General features: G+C 35.3%; 1 protein-coding gene across 2 annotated transcripts in view; it reads right to left on the bottom strand.

Moving 5' to 3' along the window:
* GRIK2 (glutamate ionotropic receptor kainate type subunit 2) overlaps window positions 1-13642 on the bottom strand; it is an 819862-nt gene that overhangs the window by 478836 nt on the left and 327384 nt on the right. For both annotated transcript variants that reach the window (XM_001367939.3, XM_056818623.1), the window contains one exon: window positions 6195-6368. In XM_001367939.3, the coding sequence (XP_001367976.1) occupies window positions 6195-6368 (174 nt within the window). The remainder of the gene's footprint in view (window positions 1-6194; window positions 6369-13642) is intronic.

Genomic DNA, 13642 nt, shown 5'->3' with positions numbered 1-13642 from the left:
TAAGTGACTTGCCCAGGGTCACACAGCTAGGTTATATCTGAGGCCAGATTTGAACCAAGGTCCCCTCAACTCCAGGTCTGGCACTCTATCCACTCTGCTACCTAACTGCCCTGAAAGTAATTATAGTTTTGATCAAACTATGAAGGCATTTTATTTTATACTAGAAGGATTATCTAGTGTAGTAGAAAACATACTGGATCTTAAGACAGAGGACCCAGAAAGAAATCCTGGCTCTGTTGCCTAATATCCATGTGCTTAGGACAAGAAAATTAATTTCCCTGGGCCTCAATTTCTTATCTGTAAAATGAGTTTGTAATCTCTATAGATTAGTCCAATCCCTTCACTTTCAGATGAGGAAACTGAAGCACAGAGGTGAGTGAATGGCTTGCCCAAAGTCAGACAAGCTAGATTCTACAGAGCTGGGATTTGAATCCAAATCCTCCAATTCCAAATCCATGTCTCTTTCTACCCTAAAATGTTGCTTCCTAATATAAAAAATAACCTCTATAATCCTTCCACTGATAAACTCTGTGACCACTAACGTTGCTTCTAAGTTTAAATCCTATCATTTTATTCAAGTTTATAAACGGATATTGTCAACCTATCTATATTTTAAAACTCAAATTAAAAATTTTAGTGTAACATAGTTTGAATAAAGTGAGAAAAGAGGCACTGTGGTAAAGAAGACAGAGTTGGCCTTGAAGCCAGAAAGAACTGGGTTCAAGTACTGCCTCTGATATATCCTGGGTTCCATCACTTTTAGGAAGTCATGCTCTCCATGCCTGAGACAACTCTCTAAAGCCTTTAAATATTAGAACAGGTTCAGATCCACATTGGAGGAGGGAGTTTCTTCCTTGTGAATTATCTATACCACTGACATAGCAGGTCTGGTCACTCTATTTGGAAGCGACATGGTACAGCAGAAAGAGATCCAGGTTTAAAAACAGAGGATTTGGAAACAAATTCCAGCTCTGCCTCTTCTAGCTTGCCTGACCTTGGGCAAGCCATTCACTCACCTCTGTGCTTCAGTTTCCTCATGTGGAATTGAAGGGGTTGGACTTAATGTCCACTGATGTCCCTTCCAGCTCTCAAATTTGTGGTTATGTGATTAATGTGATTAAAAGATCTCTAAGTTCCCTTCATCCTATATGACAATCAAGTTATGATTTGCAGGAAAAGGCAACAACAAAATAGGTTACAAATTTAAATTAATAAATTAAATTAACAAATTAAAATTTAGATAACTGAACATAAAATGGCTATTAGATGATGAGCTATTATCTCCATAAGAAAAAAACTTGTGGAGTTAACTGAAGGGGTAATTAAGAATTCTCAAATGAATTTAATTCTTTGTTGTATATGGCAAGAAGTTGTTTTTAATATATGTATATAAACTGTCAAGAAATCAGATTTATTAAAAATGTTATCTTTAATTTATCTTTCAAAAATATGTACATCTCTGAGATAGAAGGTAAGGGTGGCAGCATTAATGAGTTGTGTCCTTACTTAGTGACTTACATATTCACTGATAGGCCAGTTTCAGACACCAGGAGCTTTGCTGAAAATCTGATTTCTTTGTAACATTGAAAAGAATATATCATCATTGAAGGTGTTAGATATTGAAAGATAGGAATATTGTTATTTTATTAGGACATAATTCTCTGTTGAAGTAACGAGAGGCTTATCAGTCCTTTGACCTCTCCTAGTGAAAATATAGTACCATTCAGAGCAGGTGAGAATTTTTTACCAATAAACCTCCCTAAAAAAGAAGGCATGAAATAGAGGCAAGAATATTTCCATTCATCCAGGTAAGATATCTCCCACATCTTCATTAGCAGTCTGTGTCTATTTCCATGGGTCGACTCTTATATTCTACTTTATAATCATGGCATGCCACTCTGATGTAATCCTATAAGTGGATACTAACATTTTTTCACACATAATTTTCTGAGTAAATGTAATATTTAATGAAATTAACAGAAAGGTGGTAGATAGGATAGATAGGTCTTTCTCTGATTTACCAATTTTTTGCTATTTGATGAACCTGGGCTAGAACATATCTGGGAAAATGTAATAGTGTTCTCAATAAATGGCACCCAAATCATTCACTGCCATAAAAGCTTATTTCTTTTAATACAAATAATCTTTTGGTACCATTATATGGCTGTGAAATGTGGAATACTATAATCCTGAAAGAAATAGGATTACCAAAAACCCAAGAAGCAAATGGATGATAGATTGAGGCAGCAGGGGACAGGAAAAATTATAATTGGAGTTAGTGGGCCCTAGTCTTATATCCCATTATTAATCCTTACTACCTGTGCAACACTGAGCATGTCCTTTAGCCTCTTTAAGTCTCTTTTTCCTCATCTGTGAAATAAAGATATCAGACTAGATGGCGTCTGTCCCATATAGCCCCAGATCTATGATCCTATGAATAAGCATTACAAGGTTCAAAACACAAAATAGATTTTATTTTTTATTTTAACAGCAAAAGACTCACATTTGAGACTATGCTACCATGAGTCACTCTTTCTACTCCCCTCTGACTCCCTTCAGGCACTGTTCAGGGTAGTTGTCAGGATAGGGGCCCTGAGGATTCATTGGAGAGTCAAGACCCTTTCCCCCTTTCCATTTGGCCTCTACATCACTTCACCCCACCTCCATGGAACCCAGACAGCCCTGTCAAAGGATAATAATACCATTTGGCAGATCCCATAAAGGAGTAAGGAGTTGGGATTTATTCTTGTGTGTTTGAGCTTTGTGTTTTCTCGATGTTTTAATGGTCTTTCCTTCATGGATTTCTAAATTCAGTGACACAATGCTTTACTATCACTGAATAGGCCCTTTTTGTCATTATTTAGCTATCTTTCCATGATGCTACATTAATGTACTATCTTTGTGTTCTGTCATTTCAGGCCTCTGATTCTTTGTGAATCCCTTTTAGGGTTTTCTTGGCAACCATACCAGACTGGTTTGCCATTTCCTTTTCCATTCCATTTTGCAGATGAGGAAACTGAGGCAAACAGAGTTAAATGATTTTCCCGGGATCTGTCTAAGGCCAGATCTGAGTTCAGGTCAGTCAAAACTCCAGGCCTCGTGGGCACTGTATCTACTTCGCCACCTAGCTGCCCCTAATTCCTGGCACGCATCATGTATCTATCTGGCTTTGGGGACTACCCACTGCTTCCAGACGGTGTTTTTTGCCACTCTCATTGTCCTCAAGTTTAGCTTTGCTGTTCCCTGTGTTTACTTTTCCTTCCCAGGAGACAGTGCCACTTTCAAGCAGCTGGATCATGAAGGGATTACCACAAAATAGTATTACATCTCTTTCATGATTCCAATATCAGAATCTTTCTAGTCATATAAAACTTTTCATCCCTTTCTCACCCAAGGTCTAAATATTTCCTATTTTTCACACACAGGTCCCACAGCCCTTCCCTACAAAAGTAATAACTCCTCTGGTAACAACAGAAACCTTTCCTATTCAAGAGTATCTATTTTCTGCTTCAGACTGGCTCAGAGGGAGTCCACGTCCATTTACCTCTTCCTTCCCCCAGTGGCTAGACAGTGTGCCTCCTACCCACATTAGATTCTCCCACTGAGTGTTTTGCAGTTTGTTGACAGCAATTCAGTTCCCATTCCATTTGTCTATTCATTCCCATCTTCCTCTGCAGCAGGCCATGCAAATTAGCTTAGTATTATTTGAGAAAGCCTGGAAAAGGGAGGGAAAAGGTCAACCCACCCCAAGGAAATGGCAAAGATTCATGTCCCTGTTACAAATATATACTGTATTATAAAAGAGTAGAACAACCAAAAAACAGTGATTATCAACTGTGGGGTCATGAGAGAAATCAATATGATGCTGTCTTTTCTTATATGTGCCCTCTCTCCAATAAATCATCCATAAATCCAGAATAGTACACTAATGGGAAGTGATTAATCTAGACCTGGAAGCCTACTATAGCTAAGGAAAAAAATATTCCACAGCTAATAAATTGACCAAATGCCTCCTATATACCAGTCTTTGTTTCCTTCCTTTTTATTCTTAAATACAACTTTCTAACTCAATATAAATATCAAAATAACCAAATTAAGCAAAACTTGTTTTGGAAAATCCTTCCTCCTTTTTTAGACTCCCTTACATTTGGATAAAACGTTCTTTCTATCTTTGCCTATGTTTACATTGCCTGTGAAAATAGCTAGTAATAAGTAGATCCATATTTTCTAAATTGATATAAAAATACCTAGCATAATTTTATATTTGTTGTCATTTAATAAATATTTTTTATTGATCTGTTGAAAGTACACATTAATCCTTGCATTACTAGATCGTAGTTTTATTTGGAGGTGAGGTAATGTGCAAAAATCTTAGTTACTATGGCTTTATAATTGACTTTTCTCCAAATATTAAAACAATGTCACACCTATAGCGTATTCAAGATGTCTCTAATGACATTTTTTTCTTAGCCTCACAATATAAAAATGTAGATAAGAATAGCTTTAAATTAAATTCTATATTAAATTATTTAGATTTGAAGAAAAGTAAGTTAAACAGGAGATCTACGAATTCATTTGTATAACATCTTTTTTCTTTTTATATGGAAATGTTTGTTCCATTTGGATTTGTAAAAATGTGAAATAAAAATTCTATATTGTAATTCTAGGATATCATCAACAACTATGATATTTAAAATGAGTGGGTTAAAGAATTAGAAGGAATATTGTTTAATTTTTCAAATTTTATTCTCTTCTTAACAATGCTACATTAAGTTTCCAACAGAAGGTTTACCCACAAGGTTTCTGTCTAAGAACAAAATGCTTTGTAATGATAATTTTCCAGATTATACTATATTTTAAATTTGATTACACTGTTCTTTTTTCATTATGATAATGATCACTTCAGGATTAAGGATGAATGGATTGTTAAAATAACTGACATATTTTAATTAAAACCATTTTTTTAATTTTGTTAGCTTTTCTCCTATGACTTAAGTTAAAATTAAAATAGCCTTCCTAGTAAATCATGTAAATTGAAAACTCCTTTTGTGATATATCTAAAAATAACAGAATTTGAACCCAGGGAGATAATATTTACTTTCAAACTATGCTACAATTTCAGAAAGTCACTTTTCTAATATAAAACTCTAAGAAACCATAATAATTTTAGTACCATAGTCTTCAAAAGACAAATGTCCAAAAAATGTGTGTGCATGCCTGTGTGCATGTGTGTGTTTGTGTGTGTGAGTGTGTATATGTATTTAGGATTTATCATTGTGGGCATTAAGAAGGACCAACATCTATTCATCTTGGAACAGTACCAATGTCATGCTTGGCAGGTCACTGAATGGATAGAACCCAAAAGGTAAAACAGATGCAACTCTCTCGCTGGTGGGTTATACCAAGTATTCTTAAAATTTTTTTTGTGTGTGATTTTTTTCTGCTTCTAATGAATACATAGTCATCACCTGGAAAATGTAAATGATTGAATTCTGATACATTTCAATTCTCAATTTCTAGGTTTGGAATTTTTTATATTATCCAATCTGATTTAATTCATTATTAATATTCTCTAATTCCTGTGTTAGTTAAATGCACTAATGATACACATACAAAGCTTCTGGATTACTTTTTAATGAATATACAGGTCATTTATGGTTTGTTTCTAACATGTCGGTATCCAGTATTACTCAAGTTTATAAGTACAGAGGTCTTTGCAATTAGACTGCATAATATACCTACTAAATCTAGTCTAAGATTGTACTTGAGTTCAAAAAAATCAGACACTATTAGGTTCAAGTGAATATTAAAGAGTATGTTGAACATGTGGAAATTGGGTTATGAAATACAAATCATCTGTCAGAAACCAGTATTATAAGAGGTATCAGTTAAAGATTGGAATATTTTCTTCACTGCACTTTTTTTTTTCTAGGAATACAACACTGAATTCTTTTCAATAGAGGGCCTGTATACACGGTAGCATTCCATTAATTCCATATAAACCCCTTTTAGACACTTGGATAAAAACACACCCTAATGTAAAAATGGTTATAGACAAGACTGTACTCACTAGAAATCATTTTAACATCATGCTTATGATATAGGCCAAATTAACATCCCAGTCCTAAGGTTTTCATAATACATTCAGTATTACACAGAAACACACAAACTAAACTGTAAATGGGTATTCATACCGTCATAAATCCATCCAGCAAACCTGAATCGGGCTTAGGAGGTGCCTGCAGTCGTTCCATTGACCATTTTTCAATAATGGATGAAACTTGACTATTTTCAGTATTTAAGATTCTGAACCCTGTCATGTTAACACCACTGTATCGGTAGGGTTCCACATCAAGAGCAAAGAGGTCCTGATAGGGGAAAAAAAGAAGATTGGTATATTGTTATTTTAAATAAAGATTCAACTAATATGTACTATTAACTAAAATTCAACTATTTGAATTTTTCTCAATAAAGAAACTCTGAATGTTTACAGAGGGGGTAGACAAAGAAAGGCATATGAGATGAAGGCATGCTGCCCCTCTGAACATCTGGAGATCCATTCACATCAACCCCAAAGTATAGGTCTAAAGAAAAATTCCCATTTAATTGGACAAATAGATACACAGAATGGCAAACAGCATTTTCTAGGTGCATTCATTATGACAAGCCAATGTATCCTGATAAAACTATCAGTAGGTAGAAAATAAGGACTGTCTATTTAGTTATCATTTTGTAGAATTGAACTTTAAAGGACTGTAAGTATTTAGGCAGCATGGCATAGAAGACTCAGAATCAGAAAAAAAAAATAGTTCAAATCAATCCTCAAATTCCTTAATCGCTCTATGCTTTAGTTTCCTCATTTATAAATTAGGAAAGTTAACTCCACTAGCCTTTCCTATCTTGGTCTTCCAAGTTTCTTGGGCCAGTACTTATCTAACCCACTATTGCCTTAAATACAACCATGAAATCTGGAGACTGGTAAGATTAAAATATAGGAAAGCTAAAAATCCTGACAATAACAGTTTGACATTGCTGTTTGTTTCTCCATCTGCTAAAAATGGACAGAAGCCAATTCCCAGATCTTAGAGGTAATGTTGGGAGCCAGAACAGGGAAGGATGATAGCATGAGTGTAAGGCTGGAAATTGGAATCATACCAGTTAAATTTGGCCTAGGCAACAGATAGCATGAATGGAACTGATGTCACTCGAGGTCAATAGCAGGAATGGTTAACAACTTAAGCCAGCTTAAACAAATATCAAAGTAAGTAGTTGATGGAGCTAGCAATCAAAGAAAAACACATTTGAAATGAGGTATCTTGGGTATATACAGTTAAATTTAAAATCACACTGAAATATCTCACAAATTATGTCAGAATTCTTTGGTTTCTTTCTTCTTTTAGGCTATACAACTGATTGTACAACTAAGGTATTTTATTTGACTCATTCAAAAATCCATTCTAATAATAATGGAGTTACAGATGTAGGTTATAGATATAGCTACAAAAACATTATAGAGAAATGAAATATAATAAAATGAATATGTTCAGAAAATGTTTTGCATGCCCTGTCCTAAATGAGAACAATGCTTTATCATTGCTTAATATTAAAAATAATAACAATAGCTAGATTTACATGTTAGTTTAAATTTTGCAAAGCACTTTGAAAAGTGAAAAGATGAGATGGTAAACAACATTCAAGGCCACTGTCATCTCAATTGTTATTTCCCTTCAGATATCACATTTGCAACATTCAAGGGTCTCAGTTTCCTCAGGTAGATGGCACAATGGTTAGAGTTCTGGAAATGAAGTCAGGAAGATCTGAGTACAAATCTTTATACACTACCCCTCTGTATGACCCTAAAAAAACTTATGGCTATCTAAGGTAATATTTATAAGCACTTTAAAAAAAACTTAGAGACTTCCAGGTAAGCATGGTGGCAGATTAGACACAGCTCACTTCCCCTCCTCAGAGCCAATGATATAGACGACCTCAAAAGACCCCCCAAAAAGCGTAAGAACGGAGGGACTCTACAGTAGCGTGCAGCATTGAGGTACATGGGATTCGGGCATTTCCACACTATAAGGGAACAAAAAAGCTCCCACCAAAAACTTGAGCTGATCTACCCTCCCCCACAACACCTACAGAGCCAGAGTTAAATTCAGCATGCCCCAAAATCAATGAGTGAGGGAGGGGCAACCCTGGAGTGAGCAACAGGCAGCTCAAGGTCTTGGGATCTGACTAAGACCACCAAGGACTTACCCCTGAGAGCAGTAATACCTGAAACCTGAGCAGGCAGGCATGGGAGCTCAGATCTTGGACGCTTAGAAGCAGCACGCCATAATCAACAAGTGTGAGAATGGCACCCCTGAAGTAAGCAGGGGACACCTATAGGTCTTGGGAGTTGACTAAGACCAATAAGGACTTACCCCTGAGAGCAATAACACCTAAAATGCCAGCAGGCAAGGGAGCACAGGCTTTGGGCACCCCCAAGAAGGTAGCCCAGCTGTGAAGAATGGAGAGTTGCCTGAGGCAAAAGCCTTGCATACACAGAGAGCCAGTCCTCCTCACTCATATTTCTGACTGAAAAGGGAAGGAAAAACCATAGAGATGGCAAACAGTGCCCAGGAACAACTTCCCAACACCAAGAAAAGCAAGAAGGAGTTGACTTTGGATAGTTTTTACTGAGGAAAAATACAGACTACAGAGGAAATAGCAGAAGAGGAAATGCAAATGAATGCTCCAAAACCTTCCAAAAGAAATGGAAATTGTCCACAAGCTCTTGAAGAATTTAAATTGGAGGTTATCAAAAAGATGGAAGCCTCCTGGCATGAAAAATGGGAAATAATGCAAAGAGAATACAACAACCTGAGGGACAAGAACTCCCAATTGGAGAAACAGCTGGAAGCATCAAAAAAGCAGGATAGACCAGATTGAAAAGGAAAACCAGGCCTTAAAGACCAAAATTAGGCAACTGGAAGACAATGAACTTGCAAAACAGCAAGAATTAATAAAAACAAAGTCAAAAGACTGACAAATTAGAAGAAAATATAGAATATCTCACTAACAAGGTGACAGGTCAGGAAGACAGAGGAAGGAGAGACAATCTGAGAATCATTGGTCTACCTGAAAAGCCAGAAATAAACAAAAATCTGACATTATAATATAAGAAATCATTCAAGAAAACAGCCCTGATGTTATAGAACAAGGTGGGGAAATAGACATTGAAAGAGTCCGTAGAACACCCTCTACACTAAATCCCCAAAAGACAACTCCCAAGAATGTAATTGCCAAATTCCAAAGCTTTCAGGCTAAGGAGAAAATTCTACAAGATGCCAAGAAAAAGACAATTCAAATGTCAAGGAGCACCAATCAGGATCACACAAGACCTGGCAGATTCCACACTGAAGGACCGCAAGAACTGGAACACGATATTCAGAAAGGCAAGAGAACTGTGTCTTCAACCAAGAATCACCTATCCATCAAAATTTACTATATACTTCCAGGGAAAAGTATATACTTCCAGGGCATTCAACAAAATAGAAGATGTCCAAGTATTTGTAAAGAAAAGACCAGAACTCAGGGGAAAATTTGATATCCAAACACAAAGAGCAAGAGAACCATGAAAAGGTAAATATGAAAGAAAGGGAAAAGAAGAAAAATGTTTCTTTTTCTTTTATTCAAACTCTCTTCTATAAGGGCTACAATTAGATCAAATTATACATATAAACATATGGGGAAAATGTTATTCATAAAGCTCAAAAACTATATTCATGATTATAGTAATTAGAAGAATCACTCATAGGGAAAGATTGGAGCATTAAGGTGATATGCACCAAAAAAAAAGAAAAAAGAAAGAAAAAGGGCGGGGGGAATCATTGATGGTACCAAGAGATTCTTGAAGAAATAGAAATAAAATAAATAGAATAATCTGTTTCACGGGCAGGGGAAGAATACTGTTAAAAGGAGAGGAAGAGAGTGCTAATAGGTAATACTTAAACCTAACTTTCAGTAAAATCAAATCTGAGAGGGAAAAGCATCTAGATCCATTGGGATCCTGAATTATACCTTATCCTACAGGGTAAAAGAGAAGGGTAAACTAAGAGGGGTATGGGGAAGGGAGTAGAAAAAGGGATGGTAGGAGAGGGGGGAGGGACCTTAGCAAATCCTAAAAAAAAATCCAACAAGAAAGTAACAAAAAGAGAGGGACCAGAAAGGGAAGCATATCAAGGGAGGGGATTAAGGGAATTGATTAAAAGTAAACTACTGGTTTAAAATGTTATAGCAAAAGAAGAAAGGAGAGGACTAGGAGAGGATATCAAAATGCTAGGGAATTCACAAGTGAAAACCATAACTTTGAACATAAATGGAATGAACTCACCCATAAAACATAGACAAATACAAGACTGGATTAGAATCCAAAATCATACCATATGCTGTCTGCAAGAAACACACTTGAGGCGAGTAGATATTCCCAAGCTCAGAACTAAAGGTTGGAGAAAGACCTGTTGGGCCTCAACTGATAGAAAGAAGGCAGGAGTTGCAATTATGATATCTGACAAAGCCAAAGTAAAAATATACCTGATTAAAAGGAATAGGGAAGGTAAATACAGACTTATAAAAGGGAATACAGATAATGAGGAAATATCACTAATCAACATGTATGAACCAAATGGTATAGCACCCAAATTTCTAATGGAGAAAGTAGAAGAATTGGAGGAAATGGATAGTAAAACTATACTAGTGGGAGACCTAAACCTACAACTATCAAATTTAGATGAATCAAATAAAAAAATAAATAAGAAAGAGGTAAAAGAGGTGAATGAAATCTTAGATAAATTAGAGTTAATAGATATATGGAGAAAAATAAATAGGGACATTAAGGAATACACATTCTTTTCAGCAGCACATGGTACATTCACAAAGACTGACCATATACTAGGTCATAAAAACATGGCATACAAATGCAAATAAGAAGCAATAATAAATGCAACCTTTTCAGATAATAAGGCCATAAAAATAACGATCAGTAAGGGTACATGGAGAGACAAATAAAAAATTAATTGAAATTAAATAATATGATTCTCCAAAATCGGTTAGAGAACAAATCATAGAAACAATTAATAATTTCATTGAAGACAATGACAATGATGAGACAACCTTTGAAACCTGATGGGATGCAGTCAAAGCAGTATTCAGGGAAATTTTTATATCCTTGAGTTCATATATTAACAAATTAGGGAAGGCAGAGGTTAATGAATTGGTCGTGCAAATCAAGAAACTTGAAAGCAAACAAATTAAAAATCAGCAGAAGAAAACCAAATTAGAGATCCTAAAAATTAAGGAAGAAATCAATAAAATTGAAAGTGACAGAACCATTGAACTAATAAAAAAGACTACAAGTTGGTATTTTGAAAAAACGAAATAGACAAAGTAGTGGTCAATCTAATTAAAAAAAGGAAAGAAGAAAACCAAATTAACAGTATCAGATGAAAAAGGGAACCTCATCTCCAAAGAAGAGGAAATTAAGGAAATTATTAAAAACTATTTTGCCCAACTATATGGCAATAAATATGACAATCTAGGTGATATGGATGAATATTTACAAAAATATAAATTGCCTAGATTAACAGAAGAAGAAATAGAATTTTTAAACCATTCCATATTGGAAAAAGAAATTGAACAGGCCATCAAAGAACTTCCTAAGAAAAAATCCCAAGCTACAGATGGATTGACAAGTGAATTCTATCAAACATTCAAAGAACAGCTAATCCCAATACTATATAAAATATTTAACAATATAAGCAAAGAGGGGATTCTACCAAATTCCTTTTATGACACAAATATGGTACTGATTCCAAAGCTAGGCAGGTCAAAAACAGAGAAAGAAAACTATAGACCAATATCCTTAATGAATATAGATACAAAAATCTTCAGTAGGATACTAGCAAAAAGACTCCAGCAAGTGATCAGGAGGGATATGCAGTATGATCAGTTAGGATTTATACCAGGAATGCAAGGATGGTTCAAAACTAGAAAAACCATCTATATAATTGACCATATCAGCAAGCAAACCAACAAAAACCACACAATTATCTCAATAGACACAGAAAAAGCCTTTGACAAAATACAACACCCGATCCTATTGAAAACACTAGGAAGTATAGGAATAGAAGGGTCTTTCCTAAAAATAATAAAACCATCAACCAACATGATATGCAATGGGGATAAAATAGATGCATTCCCAATAAGATCAGGAGTAAAAGAAGGATGCCCGTTATCACCTCTATTATTGAACATTGTACTAGAAACACTAGCAGTAGCAATTAGAGAAGAAAAATAAATTGAAGGTATTAAAATTGGCAATAAGGAAACCAAGCTATCACTCTTTGCAGTTGACATGATGCTCTACTTAAAGAACCCTAGAGAATCAACTAAAAAACTAGTCAAAATAATCAACAACTTTAGCAAAGTTGCAGGATACAAAATAAACCCACACACAGGAACTATATGAACAAAACTACAAAACACTTTCCAGACAATTATTACTAGTTCTGAGCAATTGGAAAAATATTAACTGCTCATGGGTAGGATGAGCTAACATAGTAAAAATGACCACCCTACCCAAACTTATCTATTTATTTAGTCCATATCCATCAAACTTCTAAAAAATTTCTTTACTGGATTAGAAAAAAAAAAACATAACAAATTTACAAAAGATCAAGAATACCCAGGGAAATAATGAAAAAAGGGGGGAGGGGGGAAGGTGGTCTTGCAATCCTAGATCTCAAACTATACTATAAAGCAGTGGTCATCAAAACAATTTGGTACTGGCTAAGAAATAGAAAGGAGGATCAATGGAATAGACTTGGGGTAAGGGACCTCAGCAAAACAGTTTATGACAAACCCAAAGAGCCCAAATTTTGGGACAAAAATCCACTATTCAATAAAAACCGCTGTGAAAATTGGAAGACAGTGTGGGAGAGATTAGGTTTGGATCAACACCTCACACCCTACACCAAGATAAACTCAGAATGGGTGAGTAACTTGAACATAAAGAAGGAAACTATAAGTAAACTAGGTGAACACAGAATACTATACATATCAGATCTTTGGGAATGGAAAGATTTTAAAACCAAGCAAGACTTAGAAAGAGCCACAAAATGGAAAATCAATATTTTCAACTACATCAAATTAAAAAGTTTTTGTACAAACAAAATCAATGTAACCAAAATCAGAAGGGAAATAACAAATTGGGAAACAATCTTCATGACAAAAACCTCTGACAAAGGTTTAATTACTCAAATTACAAAGAACTAAATCAATTGTACAAAAAATCAAGCCATTCTCCAATTGATAAATGAGCAAGGGACATGAACAGGCAATTCTCAGTCAAAGAAATCAAAACCATTAATAAACACAAGAAAAAGTGTTCTAAATCTCTTATAGTCAGAGAGATGCAAATCAAAACAACTCTGAGGAATCACCTCACACCTAGCAGATTGGCCAACATGACAGCAGAGGAAAGCAGTGAATGCTGGAGGGGATGTGGCAAAGTCGGGACATTAATTCATTGCTGGTGGAGTTGTGAATTGATCCAACCATTCTGGAGGGCAATTTGGAACTATGCCCAAAGGGTGCTAAG

Source organism: Monodelphis domestica, chromosome 2 (assembly GCF_027887165.1).
Source record: "Monodelphis domestica isolate mMonDom1 chromosome 2, mMonDom1.pri, whole genome shotgun sequence".
NCBI classification, from domain to species: Eukaryota; Metazoa; Chordata; class Mammalia; order Didelphimorphia; family Didelphidae; genus Monodelphis; species Monodelphis domestica.
The sequence above is the reverse complement of the archived record's forward strand: the minus strand, read 5'-3'. Positions and strand labels throughout refer to the sequence as shown.